Genomic DNA, 24,372 nt, shown 5'->3' with positions numbered 1-24,372 from the left:
TTGTCAGCCCAGCAGTAGAAATGTAAAAGTAAAAAAGGTGTGATATATATATATATATATTTTTTATATATATTTTTTTGGGGTAAGGTGGTAATTGCTGTTATTAATATCTAGCGGACTTGCAGTTCATGTGGAGCAGAATCAGAGATTAGGATATCAGGAGGAAAGGAGATTTTCTCAATTTGCTGTAGAATCATTCTTCTACAGATGTCCAATGTGTTCACTGTTATGTCCATGGCACAGGGCCATAGTATGCTGACACCAGTCGCTGAGCTGCGACATTTGTACTGTCATCTCTTTTGCAAAACTGGGGTTGATCATGAACTAAATCAAAAACAGGTGGTAAAAGGTCCTTACATTTCTTTAATCTGTACTTATTTGTGCGCCTGGGCAATTTATTTAAATTATGATTTTTATATTCTTATATTGTTTGACAAATCTGGCCTCAACAGAATTGCTGTAAGTAAATCTCTAAAGTTATCAAAACATACATTTTCTAGCTACAGCCATCTTAAAAAACAACAAACTTGAAATCTATGATGTGAAAATTTGAATTTTACAATATATTTTTTAATTTGGCCCAAAAAGTAAAGTGATTTCCTTTCGATATCTCAATATACAAGAATCCAATATAAATATTTACTTACCAACTATGGGAAAATATGTTGCAATTCTTATAATACGTTTGTCATTAATGACGTCGCTGTTTATCCAAAGTGGATTGAATAATTTTAAGAACTAACATTAAAAATGCCAACCTTTTTAAACGGTGTATAGATTATATTGGATTTAAAAATAGAAAAAAAGCTAGGTAAGAGAAAAAAATAACCAACAAACAGCAGAAATTGTTTGGAACGCGTTGACTGCATAAAACTTGTAAAGGGTGACTTGATGGGTCCTCCTCTCAAGTTAAATCTGCCGCTGTTTGTTTGGGATATGCTCCTATGAGCTTTGTATCTTGAATGGCAGTAAGCAGTGTATTTTGTAATGGGATGCTGCACACAATGAAAGGCTTTGTGAGTGACCATGTCGCAGATCTTTTCCCAGTAATAGGATTAATTCTCTGTGGGTGGTTAGAGTGTAAGATTGACACCATTTTTCTAAGGTATCGTTTCGTTCAACAGTGTTTTATTGATGAAATATGTTACTGTAGACTTTGTTACTCATAGATTTTTCTTCTTCCTTTCATAGACTCAAGTGATCCTGATGAATCATTGGCACCTGTGGTCATTATACCACCACGGAACACTAGTGTGGTAGCTGGAACTAGTGAAGTCACTCTGGAATGCATCGCCAATGCAAGGTAAAAAATTCTGGTGGCTTTTTCCCCACTCTCTTCCCTTTAACCCTCCCAATAACAAACTACCTCTTCTGTGCTAGGATTTCCACACTCAGTGTTACTGCTTCCAAGCCAGGTGAAGAGATGGTTGTGTAAATGTGTGAAAGCCCCTCCTCCACCCACCTCAATCCGATCCTCTATAATTGAGGACCAACTGTGCGGTTCCCTAATAAACGATAATCTATACAGAGGCGAGTTAGGGCACCTTGGTGTTGTAACATAGTACAATAGGTACATTTGATTCGGTAATGCCTCTACCATACTGTTTATACAAAGCTTAAACCTACGTATAGCACGAAAATGTGTTTTTTGTGTGAACATATCCACATGTCGTCTTTCCTACTCCAGTGAATAACTATAATTCATCCATTGTAAACACCAACTTCACTCTGAAGTGTACATATGGAGAAGGCAAAAATTGATAGACCGGATTTTCTAAGTTTTCTTTTACATTTACATTGAGATTTACTATCTTTGTTAAAGGAATAAAGAACAAAAAACACAAGGGCAACTTTTAAAAGGACCATGCACACACTTTTGTTATAACGTTTGGACATTGTAAGTCAGCAGGATCTTTGTGAGAATAAGGTGTAAATACCAAGATATTTTGTAGATCTCGTGGTGGGAGTCTTAATGAGAAAGATCCTTGACGTGTATTACAGAACATTCTCTTTCATCAGTAAGATGGCACCTAGGAACATTTCTAGCATAGGTGTTATCAGGGCATCACCATCTCTGTCATCTCAGTTATCTGTCACCCATCACACAACTCATACCTACATTCCAATAATCATCACATTTTCTCTTACACTCCTTGTTCTATTCGTACACTGTGTATGCCTACACACACAGAAGCCGAAATACTACAAACGTCTAACAATACTAAAATTCCCTCCTCTTCATTTTCCCTCTTTCCTCATCAAAAGGTCTCAGGTAGAAGTGTGGGAAAGTGTACAGTATGCTGACTCACAAATGTCTACGGGGTCTATTACAATGGCGGGTGGATCGCCCCGGGAAATGGGACCGCCCGCTATGTGTGCGGCGGTCCCGCATGTGCCATTAGGATGCGCCCGCAACACTGGCGGGCGCATTCCGCATTTTTTGCATTGCGGCAGGCAGTGCTGTAAGCAGCGAACCAATACAAAAAAGGGGAACCCCTGTAAAATGGATGTGGGTAGAGATTCAGGGGAAAAGGAACACAATAAATTCAAACACAAATATCTCTACCTATAGATTTCAGCACGTACAATGTATCGTCTTCTTTAATATACCCACACTTGGACTAGGGCAGTATGATTCAAAACAATAAACAAAAGTAAATTTTAGTAATTTTATTATCAAACTAAATTGATTTACGGAGAAATAAATTCAGTGCATAAAGAATTTTCAAATAACAGAGAGCATGCTTTTCGGGGTCCCAGACAAATTCAAACACACACTAACAAACACACTCAAACCAGATTCATTCTAAGACATAAATGCTGAATTCGCACAATCACATGTAGAGGATATAAACCTTACAAAAAATTCAAAGTGTTAACATAATTCAATGAATGTTCAATATTATGTTGGCTAACAAATGTCCACAATTTAAGACAAAACACGGTTTAGGTGGGCCTCATGTTTGCGCCGACGCGCGTTTCGGTGAATGCACCGAAATATAGGTGCCACCTTCCTCAGGGCGAGCAGAAACCAAGAGTCAATGTATGGTTTAGGACTGGGACCTATCAAAGACAGTAATGATAATACATTAAAATAGCAAATCTAGAAGACATCATTTATCTAAGTCAAAAAAATGTCATACTCGCATCATAAGTAACAAGAGTGGGCAACAATGAGTTTGTGATAGGAATATATTATTGATAAAATTCGGTTAAAATGCGGATACACTAGGGATTCCAGGAAATTACCAAAGATTAAAAGGGGAAAGGGAAAGAAAAATAAGTGTAAAGAGGATCAAAATAGAATATATACATGCAGTGAGAATTCTTTTTTTATCTTTTTTATGTAGTTTATCCCACCAGATGATAAAGACAGGGGGGCGGGAGGGGAGGAGGGGTGGGGAGGGGGGGGGGGGGAAAGGGGAGGGGAGGGAAAAAAAAAGGAGAAAGGGAAAAACGGGGAGGAAAAAGAGGGATTGTTGGCGCTCACCTGTGAAGTCACATGAAGCGAATAATATGCATTCATTCAAGCCGATAGCTTGAAATAGATCTACTGGGAAAGGCAAACATACAGGAAATGAGCTGGTCATGACGGAAATACCGCTCAAAATGATTGCATAGATCATACAGGCATAAGTGTATTCGCAAACGATAATTTGGACAGGGATTTTAAAGCTCTCCTGCGCATTAAGTAGAGAGTTTGTGCCTTTTTGAAGAGAAATAGGTAAGTAATATAATGTAGATTCGTGTCGGAAAACGACGAGCCGCTTAAATACAGTGGGAAGTATAGTACTAAATGCGTGAAGCATAGGTTAGGCTCGTACGCGCAGACATGTTTATGAGGGCAAGTACATATTAAAAATAAATAAAAATGGATAAACGTACAAGCAGAGTGCAAACCATATAAATTTGTAAGACACATATAGATATATATGAATCAACGTGAAGAGGTTAAACAATACAAAGAAATACATTGGGCAGAATAGGTATGCATATGTATGCAAACGCACCTGAAGGGAAAATACACGCTCTCAGGGTCGGTTACAGATCTCTTGCTAAGAGAACTCCGGGTGCGGGATAATTAGATGGCCGATTCTGCGGGAATAGATGATAAAGGCATAAAAATAACCGACTGAATAACACGACTTAATTCCTGTAGGCTTAGCGAAAAACAAAAAACAAACGGCTGAAAAGGGATGAACGTTACCTTAAATGACGAGGCTTGAAGGGATGAGTTAAGAGCTTCTAAATAAAATCTTCGGAATTATTGCTTGAGATCAGATTAAATCGAGACTGAAAGAATACAAAGGCATAAATGGGTAAGAATAAGGAAAAGGAAATTCCAGGTAGTAAGATAAAGCGGTAAACGAAGAAAGCAGAACAGAGGCGTCTAATCCGAGTACCTGATGCGGTACGAGTCAACGCGGTACTCCAAACAAAGCGAGAGTCCTCAGGTGAAACGAATCGGGCCCGGAAGCACACGTGATGTTAGAGGGCCGTTTAAATAGGCCGATAGGCTTGCGCGTCACGAATTTGACGCGGAGCGAAAAAAACAACACGCGTCTTCGCCGATAAAGGAAAAAGGGTGTGTCCAGGATCAGCGATTAGATGAAAAACAATTTTTTTAAAAGCTTACGTAGCCGTGGGAGGATAAAGTTGCTACAGTTTGAACGGTTGCAAAAATGAAAAGGACCAAGTAGACCGAAACGGGGCGAACGAGCAGATGATATTACAAAGCAGGGGTGATTATGCATGCAATAGACGTTCACGATATGTGCCTGCAGAAGTGGGTAGGATCGTGTGGACAGAAATTAGCGATTCTAGAACAAAGAGGCCTATGGAATGTGGGAATTATGTTGATAGACATCAGAGACTGCAAGGGTCAAAAAACAAAGTAATAACAATTGAGTCTGTTAGACAAGGCCACATAATAGAGGAGATCGTAATGACAGCACTATGGGGGATAAGGCTGCACTTCACATGACACCGTGATGAAGTTTCTCATAATGGAACAATCTGAAAAGAAACCTAAACAATTGCATTTTCCCAAGGCAGGGATTCGTTTAGGCCCTTGTCCTTAGATTTAAGAACAAATATCCCAAAAACTTCCCGTTTCTTGCGCACATTATTGCTGTCTGTTCCTCTTTGTGTGCGGATCTTTTCCAGAATAGTCCAGCGTAAGTCGGCTTCAGAATGGCCATTTTGAACCCAATGGTCTACTAAGGGGGCTCCGTGTTTGGATCGTCTGATGTTGGATTTGTGCTCACCTATTCGTATCCTTATTTCTCTGGCAGTTTCGCCTACATAGGTGAGAGGGCAGGGGCATTGAATGGCATAGATGCAGTTGGAGGTCCTACAGTTGGTCATGTCCTTCATGTTGACTGTATATTCGTTTATACAGATGTGATCGCCTACTAAGGCATGGGGACATGCATGGCAGGTACCGCATTTATGGTTGCCTTTAATGGGGATCGATCCCTCAATAGACTTTTGTGTACAGCCCTTAGGTTCAGGTAGTTTTGCTTTGACAATCCAGTTTCATAAACATGTCTGCGCGTACGAGCCTAACCTATGCTTCACGCATTTAGTACTATACTTCCCACTGTATTTAAGCGGCTCGTCGTTTTCCGACACGATTCTACATTATATTACTTACCTATTTCTCTTCAAAAAGGCACAAACTCTCTACTTAATGCGCAGGAGAGCTTTAAAATCCCTGTCCAAATTATCGTTTGCGAATACACTTATGCCTGTATGATCTATGCAATCATTTTGAGCGGTATTTCCGTCATGACCAGCTCATTTCCTGTATGTTTGCTTTTCCCAGTAGATCTATTTCAAGCTATTGGCTTGAATGAATGCATCTAACCTGTGTTATTCGCTTCACGTGACTTCACAGGTGAGCGCCAACAATCCCTCTTTTTCCTCCCCGTTTTTCCCTTTCTCCTTTTTTTTTCTTCCCTCCCCTCCCCTTTCCCCCCCCCTCCCCTCCCCTCCCCCCCCCCCTCCCCTTCCCCCCCCCCCTCCCCACCCCTCCTCCCCTCCCGCCCCCCTGTCTTTATCATCTGGTGGGATAAACTACATAAAAAAGATAAAAAAAGAATTCTCACTGCATGTATATATTCTATTTTGATCCTCTTTACACTTATTTTTCTTTCCCTTTCCCCTTTTAATCTTTGGTAATTTCCTGGAATCCCTAGTGTATCCGCATTTTAACCGAATGTTATCAATAATATATTCCTATCACAAACTCATTGTTGCCCACTCTTGTTACTTATGATGCGAGTATGACATTTTTTTGACTTAGATAAATGATGTCTTCTAGATTTGCTATTTTAATGTATTATCATTACTGTCTTTGATAGGTCCCAGTCCTAAACCATACATTGACTCTTGGTTTCTGCTCGCCCTGAGGAAGGTGGCACCTATATTTCGGTGCATTCACCGAAACGCGCGTCGGCGCAAACATGAGGCCCACCTAAACCGTGTTTTGTCTTAAATTGTGGACATTTGTTAGCCAACATAATGTTGAACATTCATTGAATTATGTTAACACTTTGAATTTTTTGTAAGGTTTATATCCTCTACATGTGATTGTGCGAATTCAGCATTTATGTCTTAGAATGAATCTGGTTTGAGTGTGTTTGTTAGTGTGTGTTTGAATTTGTCTGGGACCCCGAAAAGCATGCTCTCTGTTATTTGAAAATTCTTTATGCACTGAATTTATTTCTCCGTAAATCAATTTAGTTTGATAATAAAATTACTAAAATTTACTTTTGTTTATTGTGTTGAATCATACTGCCCTACTCCAAGTGTGGGTATATTAAAGAAGATGATACATTGTACGTGCTGAAATCTATAGGTAGAGATATTTGTGTTTGAATTTATTGTGTTCCTTTTCCCATGAATCTCTACCCACATCCATTTTACAGGGGTTCCCCTTTTTTGTATTGGTTCACTTTTCCCGGCCCTGTTGCCGTGGGGTTTCTTCTTCCATTTTTGTATTAAATATTAAATTATATCCTCTTTCGGTTACATTAGAATTTTGTGATTCCAGTTTTTACCTTTTAAAATTAATCTCTTTATCCTTCCCTCCCCTCTTTCCATTTGCCTTCCGCTCTTGGAACCCACCTCTCTTCTTTCATTGATTTCCTTCCATGGACAGCATTAAGTCTTTTGGTTTTTCAGACGAGGATTTTGCTCGCCTTCTAGGACAGACCTTAGAAGGGGATCGACCCTTCATTCTCCCTAGAGGCCCCAATGAAGAATGGACCAAACTCTTCAACCTAAAGAAAAAAAGCAAGCGCACAGAATCGCATGCTAAGTTCATGCTCGAATATCTAAAGGCCGGCGCGATCCCGATCGGCCTAAGAGTCAGAAACATCCCGGGCCTTTTTGTCGAAATCAGACAGTTCCTGGAAAAGTGGTCTCTTATCTCCAACCGATGTTCCAGGGACTGGATGATTTTGATAATAGAAACGGCAAGAGAGGTTATTGATCTACTGAATAAAGAGATCTGCGAATTGGAGGAGAAACTCAAACTATCACATAGCGTAGAAGAAGGCAAAAAGAAATTAGAAGAAATCCAACTTGAACTCGATTCTTTTACCGAATACTTACTCAAGAGAAAAACTGAAAAACTGAGAAAGGATATTAGGAATTTCTCGCAGGAGCGCGTTTATCCATTCTTAACTGAGAATTTCTATTCCAATAACACAGACTACTCTGCTAATAATACATATTCCTCCTGGGGCCATAAGAGGGTTATCACTTTTTCTGATACAACTGATTCTGACAGCGAAGGCCCATTATCCAGTAACCCACTATCCAGACAGGCAACGGACAGACCAACATCTGATAACCGTTTTTTAGGCAACCACCGGGGCAACTTCCGCCCCAGATTTCAGAACCGTTTTCAAAACCCACATCAGAATTCCCCACACAGAGGACAATACCAAGACTCATCTCTGAACTCACAATACAGGAATCAATACCAGGAACAAGCTCCTCCTCAAAGATACATTCAGACTCGCCAACGCCAGTATTGGAGGACATAAACAGAATCCCTGTCTTCAACCTTTCATCTCTACCCATGGGCTGTTCCACTGTATCTCTGCTCTCTAAGGGCCTTTCTTTCCTACCATCAGTTGGCATCAATAAATTTGAACTCCTTAGAGATTTGCACACTTTCTTTCGCAAAGTCAGATTGAAAAAATACTTTGCAGACAGGAACCTGACTTCGGATTCTGTCAACTATTCAGGACTTAAACCACCTTCCTCCTTCACGCCAGGACTTGACATGGTCGGCATGGAGGTTAGTCTTTTTGAGAAAGCTGTCCTGAACAAAGTACAGAAGGCGATCAAATTTGTCCCTACCCCTGCATTTAATATCACCAGGGAAGAGAATATTGCCCTTAAATCCCTTAGAACCAATAAGGACCTTATTGTCAAACCCTGCGATAAGGGAGGGGGCATTGTAATTTTTGACAGCAGAAACTATAAAGACAAAATGTTGGATCTCCTAGGATCTCAGAGACATTACTGTAGAATTATGTCCGACCCAGAACCTAGGGTGAAACGCAGGATCTTACATGAAGTTGAACTAGCAGTTGAGAGAGGCGAAATATGTACGCAAGAGGCACAATTTCTCACTCCCACACATACTCGTATCCCCATCATCTATGGAATCCCCAAGACACATAAAGATCAGACAAATCCCCCACTGAGACCCATAGTTTCTACTATTGGCCTCGGCCACCGAACCACTATCAAAATAGATCGATAAATTCCTACAACCCATGGTGGAATCTTTGAACTCGTATGTCAAGGACACAGGACATTTCATCTCAAAGCTAGAAGGTCTTCAGTATAACCCCCAACAGGAAATTTTGGTTACACTGGATGTAGAATCCCTATACTCGAACATCCCCCAGGCAGAGGCCTGTAGAGTTGTGACCAACATTATCCAGGCAGACCCCACCTTACATAACGGCATATTCCTTGCCCGGTGTCTGAGCATAGTACTAGAGGAAAATTTCTTCGAGTACGACGGAGACTTTTATCAACAGGTTAAGGGAGTCAGCATGGGGGCGGCCTGTGCCCCAAGAGTCGCCTGCCTGTACATGGGGCACTTTGAGCAACGCAATATTTACAATGCAGTTGCCCCTTTCTTTGAGAATGTGCGTCTATGGTCCCGGTACATTGACGATATTTTCTTTATTTGGACCGGCGACCAAATGTCCCTTGATGAGTACATTGAATGGATTAATGCGGCAGACGTTAATCTTAGATTTACGGCACACACTAGCACCTCCAAACTAGAATTTCTCGATGTATGGGTTGAACATCGGCAATCCAAACTCAGTTTCTCTCTATACACGAAACCTACTGCCAGGAACACACTCCTCCATTTCGATAGTTTCCACCCAAGAAGCCAGAAGGACGGAATACCTTTTAGTCAGTTCCTACGCTTGCGTAGAAATTGCACTTCCATCAATGACTACCTTTCTTATGCGGAAGCTATGAAAGATAAATTTATCCAAAGAGGATACCCCCGCAGAATGGTGAAGAACGCCCTCAAGAGAGCGCGATACTATAATCGCGACTCTATGTTTCAACCCAGAGCGCAAAACCAACCAGACAAGTTAGTCTGTGTCACCAAACACTCTGCGATGAACAACAAAATCAGGCAAATTGTCAACTCGCAATGGCATTTACTTAACTTGGACTCGGAAACTACCAATATCCCTAAACCTCTTTTTGCATTTCGCAGAAACAAAAACTTGCGAAACTGGATTGTCAAAGCAAAACTACCTGAACCTAAGGGCTGTACACAAAAGTCTATTGAGGGATCGATCCCCATTAAAGGCAACCATAAATGCGGTACCTGCCATGCATGTCCCCATGCCTTAGTAGGCGATCACATCTGTATAAACGAATATACGGTCAACATGAAGGACATGACCAACTGTAGGACCTCCAACTGCATCTATGCCATTCAATGCCCCTGCCCTCTCACCTATGTAGGCGAAACTGCCAGAGAAATAAGGATACGAATAGGTGAGCACAAATCCAACATCAGACGATCCAAACACGGAGCCCCCTTAGTAGACCATTGGGTTCAAAATGGCCATTCTGAAGCCGACTTACGCTGGACTATTCTGGAAAAGATCCGCACACAAAGAGGAACAGACAGCAATAATGTGCGCAAGAAACGGGAAGTTTTTGGGATATTTGTTCTTAAATCTAAGGACAAGGGCCTAAACGAATCCCTGCCTTGGGAAAATGCAATTGTTTAGGTTTCTTTTCAGATTGTTCCATTATGAGAAACTTCATCACGGTGTCATGTGAAGTGCAGCCTTATCCCCCATAGTGCTGTCATTACGATCTCCTCTATTATGTGGCCTTGTCTAACAGACTCAATTGTTATTACTTTGTTTTTGACCCTTGCAGTCTCTGATGTCTATCAACATAATTCCCACATTCCATAGGCCTCTTTGTTCTAGAATCGCTAATTTCTGTCCACACGATCCTACCCACTTCTGCAGGCACATATCGTGAACGTCTATTGCATGCATAATCACCCCTGCTTTGTAATATCATCTGCTCGTTCGCCCCGTTTCGGTCTACTTGGTCCTTTTCATTTTTGCAACCGTTCAAACTGTAGCAACTTTATCCTCCCACGGCTACGTAAGCTTTTAAAAAAATTGTTTTTCATCTAATCGCTGATCCTGGACACACCCTTTTTCCTTTATCGGCGAAGACGCGTGTTGTTTTTTTCGCTCCGCGTCAAATTCGTGACGCGCAAGCCTATCGGCCTATTTAAACGGCCCTCTAACATCACGTGTGCTTCCGGGCCCGATTCGTTTCACCTGAGGACTCTCGCTTTGTTTGGAGTACCGCGTTGACTCGTACCGCATCAGGTACTCGGATTAGACGCCTCTGTTCTGCTTTCTTCGTTTACCGCTTTATCTTACTACCTGGAATTTCCTTTTCCTTATTCTTACCCATTTATGCCTTTGTATTCTTTCAGTCTCGATTTAATCTGATCTCAAGCAATAATTCCGAAGATTTTATTTAGAAGCTCTTTACTCATCCCTTCAAGCCTCGTCATTTAAGGTAACGTTCATCCCTTTTCAGCCGTTTGTTTTTTGTTTTTCGCTAAGCCTACAGGAATTAAGTCGTGTTATTCAGTCGGTTATTTTTATGCCTTTATCATCTATTCCTGCAGAATCGGCCATCTAATTATCCCGCACCCGGAGTTCTCTTAGCAAGAGATCTGTAACCGACCCTGAGAGCGTGTATTTTCCCTTCAGGTGCGTTTGCATACATATGCATACCTATTCTGCCCAATGTATTTCTTTGTATTGTTTAACCTCTTCACGTTGATTCATATATATCTATATGTGTCTTACAAATTTATATGGTTTGCACTCTGCTTGTACGTTTATCCATTTTTATTTATTTTTAATATGTACTTGCCCTCATAAACATGTCTGCGCGTACGAGCCTAACCTATGCTTCACGCATTTAGTACTATACTTCCCACTGTATTTAAGCGGCTCGTCGTTTTCCGACACGATTCTACATTATATTACTTACCTATTTCTCTTCAAAAAGGCACAAACTCTCTACTTAATGCGCAGGAGAGCTTTAAAATCCCTGTCCAAATTATCGTTTGCGAATACACTTATGCCTGTATGATCTATGCAATCATTTTGAGCGGTATTTCCGTCATGACCAGCTCATTTCCTGTATGTTTGCTTTTCCCAGTAGATCTATTTCAAGCTATTGGCTTGAATGAATGCATCTAACCTGTGTTATTCGCTTCACGTGACTTCACAGGTGAGCGCCAACAATCCCTCTTTTTCCTCCTCGTTTTTCCCTTTCTCCTTTTTTTTTTTCCCTTTCCCCCCCCCCCCCTCCCCACCCCTCCTCCCCTCCCGCCCCCCTGTCTTTATCATCTGGTGGGATAAACTACATAAAAAAGATAAAAAAAGAATTCTCACTGCATGTATATATTCTATTTTGATCCTCTTTACACTTATTTTTCTTTCCCTTTCCCCTTTTAATCTTTGGTAATTTCCTGGAATCCCTAGTGTATCCGCATTTTAACCGAATTTTATCAATAATATATTCCTATCACAAACTCATTGTTGCCCACTCTTGTTACTTATGATGCGAGTATGACATTTTTTTGACTTAGATAAATGATGTCTTCTAGATTTGCTATTTTAATGTATTATCATTACTGTCTTTGATAGGTCCCAGTCCTAAACCATACATTGACTCTTGGTTTCTGCTCGCCCTGAGGAAGGTGGCACCTATATTTCGGTGCATTCACCGAAACGCGCGTCGGCGCAAACATGAGGCCCACCTAAACCGTGTTTTGTCTTAAATTGTGGACATTTGTTAGCCAACATAATGTTGAACATTCATTGAATTATGTTAACACTTTGAATTTTTTGTAAGGTTTATATCCTCTACATGTGATTGTGCGAATTCAGCATTTATGTCTTAGAATGAATCTGGTTTGAGTGTGTTTGTTAGTGTGTGTTTGAATTTGTCTGGGACCCCGAAAAGCATGCTCTCTGTTATTTGAAAATTCTTTATGCACTGAATTTATTTCTCCGTAAATCAATTTAGTTTGATAATAAAATTACTAAAATTTACTTTTGTTTATTGTTTTGAATCATACTGCCCTAGTCCAAGTGTGGGTATATTAAAGAAGACGATACATTGTACGTGCTGAAATCTATAGGTAGAGATATTTGTGCTTGAATTTATAGTGTTGTAAGCAGCACCCGCCGCAATACAAAAAAAGGCATTTGTGCATTTGCATGCACCACGTGGCAGGCACTGCGTGCAACGTGGCTGGCACCGCGTGGTGCCTGCCACGTCGTCCATGCAAATGCAGGGGGGTACCATAGGTACCCCCCATGTGCCCTCCCAACATCCTGGGGGCCCGCAATGGGCCCCCAACTGAGGAATCTGCATGCCTTTTTGCCGCCACGGAAAGGCTGCTTCCCGCTGCAATTGTAATATGGATAGCGGTGTCTAGCAGACACCGCCACCATATTCAACCCTTTTCCGCCCGGTCTACTCGTCATCGACCAGGCGGAAAAACGGTGGACGGTCTTCCAATCCGCCGCAGTACCCCCCGCCATCATAAAATGGCGGGGGGGAAATGGGAGGCGGGCGGGGGATGATGTCGGGTGGATCGCCACCGCCATGCGGGCAGTGGCGATCCGCCCGACATCATAATAGACCCCTATCTTTTTTTTAAGGAGACCTCTCTAGCAGTGCATTCTTTTATAGTAGGAACTTATCCCTACTTTCGCTCATGTAGTGCATAGACCTCTACTTGACATCTGTATTCTTTTCTTGTCTACTGATGTCCCACCTTCTGGTTGAGGCTTTCGGCAGAAGGCAATCACAGAACATGACTACTACATGGCTGTGTGTACCTTCTACGTCTCAGGGCAAATTAAAGGCTCTCTTTTCCTATGGCTTACCTCCCCTCCATCACCTAGGTACCACACAAGCGGCGGGTCTCAGTGAGAAAACACCATCTGTACCGAGCTTGATTGTGGCAGGAAACCATCTCCAATGTAATTGAGGCATGACTTGGACTTCTAAGCTTGCCTTGAACTCACAACACTTATTTTAGTTTAAGTTTTGAAGACCTTTGAGATGATCTAAACGTTGTGTCCTTGTTCGAGCTGTGCAGGCATGTAGTTCAGCACTTAACTGCTGTTAAAATAAAACACAACACATTGGAAGTCCTAAAAGACTGATGTGCTTTTAATGCAAAAACAGCAAGCGGCACAGCAAATATTCAGTCAGCAATTGTCATTTCGGTTGACGAGAGCTGTCACTCAGAAAGCCAGTTGGATAATGTAATAGTAAAATGTGTGCAATTTTGGAATGTTTTTATACGCTTTTTTTCTCAATACAAGTCTATGGAGCATAAACATGTGACAGAGACTGTTACTTCAGCGAAACTATCTAATGTGCAGGAGGCTTGATCATCTCACAGAGAGAATGTGAGAAGACCTTGAAATATAGAGACAGAGAGATACTTAAATATACTGATTCCATGCACCAACATTGAAAGTGAGACTGCACTTTACTATGAAATGTTGCAAATGTGCAGATTTACTATCTCAAATAAAATAGACTCTAGGCTTATGCGAATAATAACATTAGCATGCTTGTAGAGGCTGAGGAACACTTCAGGTTAATATAAAAATGATATCCAAATTTGATTTTGTAATATATCAGTGCATGTTGAATATACATGTGCAAGTAAGCATATACATTTTTTTTTTTTTTTGTTTTTTTTATAAAAACCTTTATTTTCAAAAGTCAGGACACAGGTATTCAGCCGACAACCCGGAGGTTCGGCAGCATCGATATATAGAAACAGAGATGCATCCCCAGTACCATGAAAGGAGAAGTGCAAAGGTTCAATTTTAATTAAACACAAAAACGCACAACAAACCCCAGCAAGGCAAGAACACTGAAAGCCCATGATGAGCCCCCCAGGGGAGGCCGGACCCCACTCATCTAACAGTTACAGTACAAAGTAAAGAGGAAGAAGAGGGACTGTAGAGGCCAAAAAGTCCATTAACCATACTGGGCTGGAAAGAAGGTTAGGAGGAAAGCTGTTCCTCGGGAGGCTCCAGATCCGGGGCAAGACATATTCCCCCCCTGTAGTGATTCCACCGCCCCCATATGGCGTGCCACTTCCGGGGGCGGCCTCTAGCGCAATAGACCGTCTTTTCCCTTAACATACTCCAGTCCATATTTTCTTTCCACGCGGTCAATGTGGGGGGCCCCGCAGAGCCCCACAATCGCGCGATATCTCTCTTAGCGACCATGTTGCCCAGAGTCACCCATTGGGTCTGCGCCGCATTATGATCAGTGGGCCCCCAGACATTCAGTAGACAACACCGCGCTTCCGGCTGCATAGCAATGCCCGTCACCTCCCCCATCACTGCATGGACTCTCCTCCAAAATTCCGTGATGACACCACATTCCCAAATGATATGCAGGAAAGTACCCACCATACCACATCCCCTCCTGCATAGGCCGTCCTCCGAGAATCCCATGTGAACCAGCCTTGGCCCCGTCACATACACTCGATGCAGTATTTTAAGCTGCACCAGCCTCAGACGCGACGGGATCGCAACCTCCTTAGGAGAGGAAACAGCAGACTGCCAATCCTCGTCATCCAACTCGAGGCCATCACTAGCCCACTGGTCCCTCAACCCCAGAAGCATATCCGCCTGGACGTTGATCAGTTTCTTATAGATGAGCGAGATCGTGCTCTCGGGCATATGGCCATCAAGGACCCGGTCCTCCAAAGGAGAGGACTCAGGCACCTTCTCACCCTCTATGAGGACTGATCGGAGGGCGTGACGCACCTGAATATAGCGGAAAAACTCAGATGGCCCCAGCTCATACTCCTTCTGCAACTCTTCAAAGGACTTCACCCTCCCCTTAATCAGGACATCTCCGACCCTGGAGATGCCGATCAAGTCCCATTTGTCAAAGCCTTTTGTGTGCCAAAGCCTACCCAGTCTCTCAGATTCAAATAGCGGGGTAGCAAGGGTGAGCCTATCCTTCCAGCCCAGCGAGTCAGTTGCCATCTTCCACACTCGCACCGCCACAGCAGTGGGCCCCGTGAGGGACGAGTCCAAGGACCGCGAATACAACGCCCTGTAATAGTTACCACCACGCAACAACCACCTGTCCATGGCATACCCAGGGCTGAGGGCAGGGCCATAAAACCCATGGTTAATCGCACTCAGCTGGGTGGCCCAATAGTACCGTCGGATGTCTGGGAGCGCAATGCCCCCGTCGTACCATGGAAGCGTCAACTTTGCAATAGCTATTCGCGGCCGCCCATCCCAAAGCAACGTTCGTTGGAGGCCTTCGACCTCCCGAAAGTATTTGGCCGGAACCCAGTCCAAAGTATTCTGCAGTGCGTAGAGGAAGCGGGGAAGCGACATCATTTTGAACAGGGCCGCACGCCCAACGAGGGAGAGCGGCAGCCTCCGCCAGCCTTCAACATCCCTCCTCAGGCGTGCCAGGGGGGGGAGCAGGTTCTTCTCATATCGCACAGCAGAGTCCATGGAGATAAAGATCCCCAAATACACGAAGCCCTGCTGAGCGACCTGTATCGAACATGTTCTAGGGATCGGGGGAACCTCGCCACTAAGAACATACAAATATGATTTACTCCAGTTGATAACAAGACCCGAGTTCCTACCAAAAGATGTGAGTACGTCACAGACCACTATAAGTGATTTCTTGGGTGAGGCAAGATTCAGCAGGATATCATCGGCATAGAGCGAAATACGGTCCTCGTGTTCAGGCGACCATCTAAGGCCCCGTATATCCGGGTGCCAACGTATCCACGCAGCCAGCGGCTCAAGGGCGAGGGCGAACAACAAAGGCGACAGGGGACAACCCTGCCGGGTACCCCTCCCAAGCTGAAACGGAGTCGACGCCCGACCATTCACCACCACACTCGCAAGTGGCCCCTCATACAGCAACCTCACCCAACTCACAAAACCGTGGCCAAAGCCGAACTTGGTCAGCACGGCCCACAAATATGCCCATTCCACCGTGTCGAATGCCATCGTGGCGTCAAGAGACGCCACAATAGCTGGTTCACGCAGTGTGTCCGCCCTAGCGATTACACCATGAAGGCGCCAAAGATTTAACGCTGTGTTTCGGTGCGGGATGAAGCCGGATTGATCCGGGTGGACCAAGTCACCGAGTACCCTAATTAATCGGGTCGCCAGGATTTTAGCCAGAATTTTCGGCTCTGCGTTAAGAAGTGAGATAGGCCTATATGAGGCGCACTTATCTCGGGGTTTGCCCTCTTTGTGTATAACCACGATCGTCGCCAGTCGCTGGTCCAACGGGAGGGTCCCACTCCCCCGCGCCTCCATAAACATGGCGCGCAGGTGAGGGGCGACCCTATCCGGAAATAGCTTGTACATATCGACCGGCAGACCGTTCGGTCCCGAGGCCTTACCCGAGTTTAACGCGCGGATAGCCCCCGCCACCTCGTCAACCGTTATGTCACCATCTAGATCTTCCCTATCTATGTCGGAGAGACAGGGCAACTCGATATCACGGAGGAGGTCAGACGAGTCCTCGGGCGGCCTATCCGACACTGAGGCATAAACCCTACAGAAATAGTCCGAGAAACATTCGCCTCTCCCCTCTCTCCCGTCAACTCTGGCACAACTCTATTGACCCGTTCTTTTTTGTCCAGCCAAGCCAGGAGTTTCCCTGCCTTGTCACCAACATCATACAATCGGCCCTGCTGCTCCCTACTGAGGGTCTTAGCGGCGTTCGTCACGAGGTCCTTATACTCAGCTTGCTTCAAGCAAAGCTCATGCAGTGAGGACTCTGTAACCTCCTCCTCCAGCGCTCCCTCCAGAGCCGCGATCTCCTCCTCAACCTGCAGAACCTCGCCATCTCTCCGCCGCTTGGCAGCTACTACTAGGGAGAGGGCTTCCCCTCGGAGCACGGTCTTAAATGCTTCCCACAGCGACACTGCCGAGTCCACGGATCCCTGATTATCCTTGAAAAAATTATCTACTTTCTTTACCAGCGCGCTGCGCATCTTGGGGTCTCGGAAATACCACGGGTTGATAGGGGCCACCCTTCCTCCTCCCTCCCGACCTAGATCCAGCCGGATCCAAACCGGCGAGTGGTCAGATATACCACGCGCCATGTGCCTCGCCTCGGAGACCAATGAGGCATGCGCAGCCAGAGTGAGTAGGTAATCAATCCTGGAGAGACTACCATGTGCCCCGGAGTGGAACGTGTATTGGCTCTGTGTTGGGTGCCGGAGCCTCCAGCAGTCTATCAGGCCAAGCGTGTTTAGGAAGTCTGGGAGCCACCTCTGAGCCCCCCCTGTGTCTCTGGGCGGGTATCTATCCAGCAGGCCGGAGCCAACAGCGTTGAAATCACCTCCCACCACAAGCATACCCCCCGGGAGATCCAGCAGGGCCCTACCCAGATCTGTGAACGTGGAGGCCTGCAGGGCCGGCGGGACATAAACCGAAACTAAAACCAAAGTTCTTCCTTCCCACCGCCCCGCCACCGCCACAAACCTCCCCCTATCATCAACAATGGTGGAGTCCACCTCAAATGGCAGCGAGGCTCTGACTAGGATGCCCACACCCCTGGACCCACAGGAGAATCCCGAATGTGCTATGAATTTATAACCCTTCCTGTTCAGCGCATAGCACGTATTACCAATAAGGTGCGTCTCCTGCAGCAAGGCAACATCCGGCATTGACCGTTTCAAGAATTGCAAAACAATCCCACGCTTAATGCGATCCCCTAAACCATTAACATTCCAGCTTATAACACTTAAACCCCTACCCCCCATCCTCAAACGTAAAGAGGCCCACCCCACTCCCGAAGAGCCACCATGGAACAGTCCTGGAAAGAATCATCATGCCTTGCAGAAATAAACCCCCCAACAACAAACCCAAAATCCCAGAAACCCCCCCCACCCTGCACCCCTGCGGCAGCTTACAAAGCCCCCCCAACTTGCAGTGTGCCTGTCGCCCTACAAAAACCCCAAAAATCTACAAACAGTACCCTAAGGGAGGAAAAGAGCACCCCTCGTCCTCCCGCCGCCCTCCGCATTGACTGCACTCTATTCAAGTCTTCAAATATAGCCAAATCGAGTCAGACCGGCTCCGAAAAATCAGCCCTGCCCATCCCGGCCACTGTCCCCATCCTCGGCAATGTCCTCCCCCGTCCGTCGTCGGGGCAAAGCGTCCAGCCATTCATCGGCCATAACAGGAGAGTCAAAGAAAAATGTCCGATCTTCGTGCACCACACGTAGTCTGGCAGGGAAGAGCATGGCATACTTCAGATCCCTCTCCCGAAGCCGCCTCTTCACCCCCAGAAAGCCCTGTCTCTGCCTCTGCACCTGCTGGGTGAAGTACGGGTAGAAATTCACCGACGCGTTCTGGAAGGGGACCGGGCCCGTCACCCTCGATGCTTGCAGGATAGCGTCCCGATCTCGAAAATGAAAGAGCCGAGCGACGATCGGCCTCGGTGGGGCACCCACCTTGGGCCTCCCACCCGGCACTCTATGGGCCCTTTCAACCGCAAAGAACTTTCCAAGACCCTTGGGCTTCAGATGATTAAGCACCAAGTCCTCGACAAGCAGGTCAACCGAAGCCTCATCCGAGGACTCCGGGACCCCGATGACGCGCACGTTGTTGCGCCTGGCCCGGCTCTCAAACTCCTCCAGCCGGCGGGCGGCGAGATCACTCTCGGTCCTCAGCTTACGAACCTCGATCTGCAGTTCCGTGACATCATCGGTGAGGTCCGTGGTCTTGAGGTCCAGGGTCCTAACCCGTTCATTCGTCTTGCCCAAGTCCGCACGGATCAGGTTAACATCCACCAAGATGGCATCCACCTTATGCGCCAGGGCATCAAACTGTCTCCCAATCGAGGTCTGCATCCCTTCGAGCGCGCCCATGACATCCTGTAGTGAGAGCTCCGGAGCCAAAGGCGAGGCCTCCTTCTGGGTATCCGGCGACTGGCTCGACCCACTCGGTGATCCCTTCTGCAGAGCATAGCGGTCCATACTATTGACTTGGGTATAGGCTCCCCGCCTGGTAGACTTAGCCTTCAGCCGATCCACCTCTGCTTTGCCCGACATGGTTGATACCAAGCAGGTCGGTTCAGATAAGACGGGTCCCTCTCAATGAAAGGAATCAGGGGTGATCAGTTCTGCAGTGGGCCACCAGAGTACCCTGCAGAGCGTCCATAGGGTAATAAAGCCACCAAGAGCTCTCCAGGGGCAGGGCTGACAAAGGGAGAGAAAGCGAAAGTGAAAGGACGGGGACCGCCGTCCGACAGTTCACACCTCGCCTGGCCGTTGTTGTTCAACTAGAAGTCGGGCATCCTGCCAACTCTAGCTCCTGGCATCCCTCGGAGATAGGCCGCAATCTTCCGCCAGGCATAAGTCCGGTTCCCGGTGGGCGATCCGACCGCGGATAGCATCAATCGCCTCCCTGACAGGTCATCCACACGATGCCATGCATACCGACAGGATTAGAGACAGGATAGTCGACGGAGGGCGCGAAGGTCTCGGGAGCTCGGAGCTCACGCGGCCATCTTGGTCAAGCGCTAGGCTCCTCCCCCAAGCATATACATTTTAAGGCAACAGGAGTACTTGGTTATGGTTTCTGGCTGCATATTCTCTTTTTTTCAGTCATGTTCTGTGTGTTTTTAGAAATGGCAAGAACTGATGTAATGCAGTGCCACGATTGCAGGGAGGAAGCTACAATAAGTGTATTTGTTAGGCCAACATGGGTTTGCCCTTTTGTCATAATAGCATCAATCACTTATTATTATGTTTTTTCATTTTTTGTGTCACATTCCAACTATGCAGCTTTAAAACGCATATTAACTGCCTTCCTTACATGAGTACATTGATCCAGAGCCCACTATTAGGATATGTATGAACTTTGGAAGATAGAAATCTAAAGGAGTTTTCAGAATATTACATAGTTATCTATATGTTGTAATGGTGAAGCTAAGACATTGCACAACAAATTGATTACAAATGATCTCCCCTTGAATCTCCTTTGGTGTTAGCAACTTAAATAGTTTAGCAGGTCTTACAAATTGTGGGTGAGGAGTGCAGCCAGTGATATTGGTCATCGGTTTGTGTTCGGACACTTCTGATGCGCCGCGCCTGCATTCCTACAAAGAAGGCCAGTGGAAATGTTTCAAGAACTGAATGATGTAGACCCAGAGTTTGAGGCTTAATATCAGACTTGCAGCTATTTTCTTGGTCAGTAAAAGAAATCCAGTTGGTTGGTCTGGATACCCGCCAATCAAGGCAGCACGATTAGATGTGATAAAATGGCTGCTCTGCCCCAGTGAGGCTTTGTGCAGAGAATTCAAAAAGTTGGTTTTATTGAGTTAGAATTTTTCAGTGTGCGTGGGTTTGCTTTTCCTTTTACCATTCCTTAACACCACCAATAGGTGGCAAGTGGCCTTAGTGAGGGGCAAAAAATATTATACCTGTATACCAAAAGGTGTAATATAACGTGGCTTAAATACTGGTTACTGTACAGAAAATGTTCCATTGTTACAATTCAAAATTAAAGGTAGATCCCTGTAACACAGTGGGCACTGTAGGTATAGAAAATGGCTTAAGTGTGACACTGAGATCAGCCTATGTATTCAAATTCTGGTAGAAGAAAAGCTTAGACGGTCACAGTTTGTCAAATTCTACCAAATGTTGCTTGGAATTTCTTATATACCTACATTTAACAAGTACTATAACGCAATTTCCGTTTTACTGGCCAAATATTGCAGTGTTTTGTTAGGTTGTAAGGGGTTTAATACTCATTTACATTGGAACATGTAACACCAGTTAGGAGGCTGGCACTGACTTCTGCGTACAGGTGTAAGTCAATTCACCTTCGGTTACTCCTTTTCAGACTGCCACCCAAGCCCAGATGTTTCTCTCCTGTAAGAATTGCCATGCTTTTGCTTTTTCATTAAACTCCCCTTCTAAGTGGCTCCCCTGAAGATTCAGATCGCTAGCCTGTCAGTGGGACAAATTATTGATCACTAACTCCTGATGAATAAGCATTATTAGTTTGGCACAGTCTCCTACGCTGAAGAGGGGCCACATATGAAGACTATGCTGAGTAAGGGTTATTTTCGCATTTTGTCATTTTCAGCCACCTGCATGCTGAGCTCTGTCAGGCTTCTGCCGCAGACCACATGTATGAAATTAATAAAAATGTTGCTTCATTTTAATTTGGATCTTGGGCTTGGCTTATGTAATCAAAACCAAAATTATATTCTAAAAGTAATGTGGCATGAAGCACTTACATTTGTAATAAGACTTGAGCTACTAATTTAAGTTTTGTGATTGTTAAGACATAGGGTCTTGTGTGTATAATTCAGCTGGAGTAGTGTAACAAAATATGCACTTTAGATGAGGCGTTTTGACTCCGTATTCCACAATCTATTAAAAACAGTGAAGAGCATCATAGATCCAAAGTTGTTCAGTACCATCTTGAGTTGATTTTTGCTGCCACGATGTGCGGTAGATATATTTCATTGATGTAAGAGTGTGCGATGGAATCTGTGGAAACATTTTACAGATTTAGGCTCACCCTCCAATTATATAATCATCCACCTTTCATTTGGTATACTGATTTACTATAGGATTGGTGCATCATGCTCATCTCTAGGTCTAACTATGGTAAAACTGTACTTTGGTGCAGATCTTGCTCATAGCGTATAATACAGAAGAGCACTCTATACTTCAGTGAAGTACTAGATGTGTGCATACTCACACTATTAATGACCACTCAAATTATGAAACCTATACAGGTCAGCACCAAATCCATGAAGGGCCCTCTGCGTGACAGGCTACCTGTACACAGATATTGGGCGGAGTCAGATAGTTGTCACAGAAACGTGTGTACACGTGTTGACGTGTACCCATCCCGGAGCCTCTGACCCTAATTGCACAGCAGCAGACTTTATCCTAAAAGGCAGATACTGGTGCTTAGAACTCACAAACCATTTCAGTAGGGTTTACAGTGTTTGAGACTCAGGTAGTGTGCCTCATTCACAGCAGAGGTTCATAAAAAGGTAGTCTAAAAACAGAATATCCAGGGGGTTAAAGTGGGCAGAACCCAATTCTCACAGCAACATATATATATATTTTTTTTCGTTGATTACATCTCTTACATCCCTTTTGGATCATAAGCTACAATATGTCAGAGAATATGTGAGTCCTAGTTAGGCTGTAGATAAGCCTTTGCAGTCTGCATGAATAGACTTGGTGACATTTTTAACTGTTGTTTTTATTTAATTTAAAGATACACAATCTTGAGCCCATAATCCCTGAACATCATAATCTGAAATCATCATAGATAAACAGAGCAAAGTTTTTTACAGTATTAAAAAGATCTCCGTCCACAAAATACCCTGAATTAACTATTCTATGCTCCCGAAGTTAACTCTACTCAAATCCTTTAAACTATTCATTGTTCAAAAATCTAGATGGAGACAAATTTGAAGCCATTATTGTGCAAAATATTGTAGGCCTTAATTACTTACAAGCAACTAAACAAATGAAATTAAGAGAAAATTTACTGTAGAGGATTATGTAGAGGATTATTTTAGTTTTTGTTAAGTTGATCTTTAGCCTATTTTGTTCAAAGATCATTACAGATCTATTGGGGTCTTGTTCATGACAATTAGATCTTCTGCATAGGTCAGTGGGTGTCTATTTCAACATTCCAATTAGGAAGGCCCTGACCTTTGGAGTTGAAGTAAATGAAATGTTGCAAATTATATGTCATTGTTCACTTGGCAGTTGGATTAAAATATTGAAGCCTTCACCTTCCAAACACAATTGAATTTGAATCCCAGTAGAGAAGAGTGGAGAACTTTGGTGAAGGAGGGTGCAAAGTTATCACAGAATCAATTGTTTATAAGGCCCCGGCTTTATTAATACTTTATGAAGAATGTATAGATCTGCATAGCAGAAATGAACGTTGGCACTAATTCTGACATAGTTCCTCTTAAATTATAAATGCCACCAATGTAACATAGTATACCCTTTTGTAGCATATCTTTCTATCGGGAGGGATTACTGATAGCAGTGGTGATGAAATATGATTCCACATGAGTAAAAATGTACTTAAGAGATATCTGGACCAGTGGGTACTCTTTTATGTCAGCAAAAGTCCCCAATGGCGAATAAATACCACAATATACTTTTATTTTGCTCCCATCAAGATAATACCTTTCAAAAAAAGTTTTGGTCCTGGCTCCTGGGCCTGCACTTATCTTGAAGCTTTGACTTCTGGTTTTATGAGGCTTGTACGTTCGTATTCAGTGTGGTATAACGGGGTAAGGCAGAATTACACTCTGTTAGCCTGTCCAGTTTATGTGTTTATGGGTCAGGTTGGTTGAAGGCAACCCTACATCCATCAGCAAAAGTAGAAATTTCCCTTAGTTAAATCATGATGAGAATTGTAGCTTAAAAATAATTTGGGAGTAGATATTGTGAAGTGTTTCAGACTTTTTAAATTTTGACTGAGAACTGGGTGGTTCAAAGATTTTTACCACTCTAGATTAAATGAAATGTTAATTGACATTAAGTTTGACAATTGTGCCAGCTTTAATGTTTGAGGAGTAGTTTGATGCCCCCTGCTTTAGGCAATATAGGTAGCTGCTTGGAACTGCATTATTCTGAAATCCTCCCGACCACGAGTCGTTGCAGTGCACCAGGAGCATATTTTTGTTAATGGGTTTCTGCCATTCCTTATTACA

The 24,372-nt window shown here is 44.1% G+C and overlaps 1 protein-coding gene across 2 annotated transcripts in view; it reads left to right on the top strand.

Moving 5' to 3' along the window:
* SDK1 (sidekick cell adhesion molecule 1) overlaps positions 1-24,372 on the top strand; it is a 2,285,003-nt gene that overhangs the window by 1,236,566 nt on the left and 1,024,065 nt on the right. For both annotated transcript variants that reach the window (XM_085629198.1, XM_085629197.1), the window contains one exon: positions 1,192-1,303. In XM_085629198.1, coding sequence (XP_085485324.1) covers positions 1,192-1,303 — 112 coding nt within the window. The remainder of the gene's footprint in view (positions 1-1,191; positions 1,304-24,372) is intronic.

This window comes from Triturus cristatus, chromosome 10 (genome assembly GCF_964204655.1).
Source record: "Triturus cristatus chromosome 10, aTriCri1.1, whole genome shotgun sequence".
Lineage (NCBI taxonomy): Eukaryota > Metazoa > Chordata > Amphibia > Caudata > Salamandridae > Triturus > Triturus cristatus.
The sequence above is the reverse complement of the archived record's forward strand: the minus strand, read 5'-3'. Positions and strand labels throughout refer to the sequence as shown.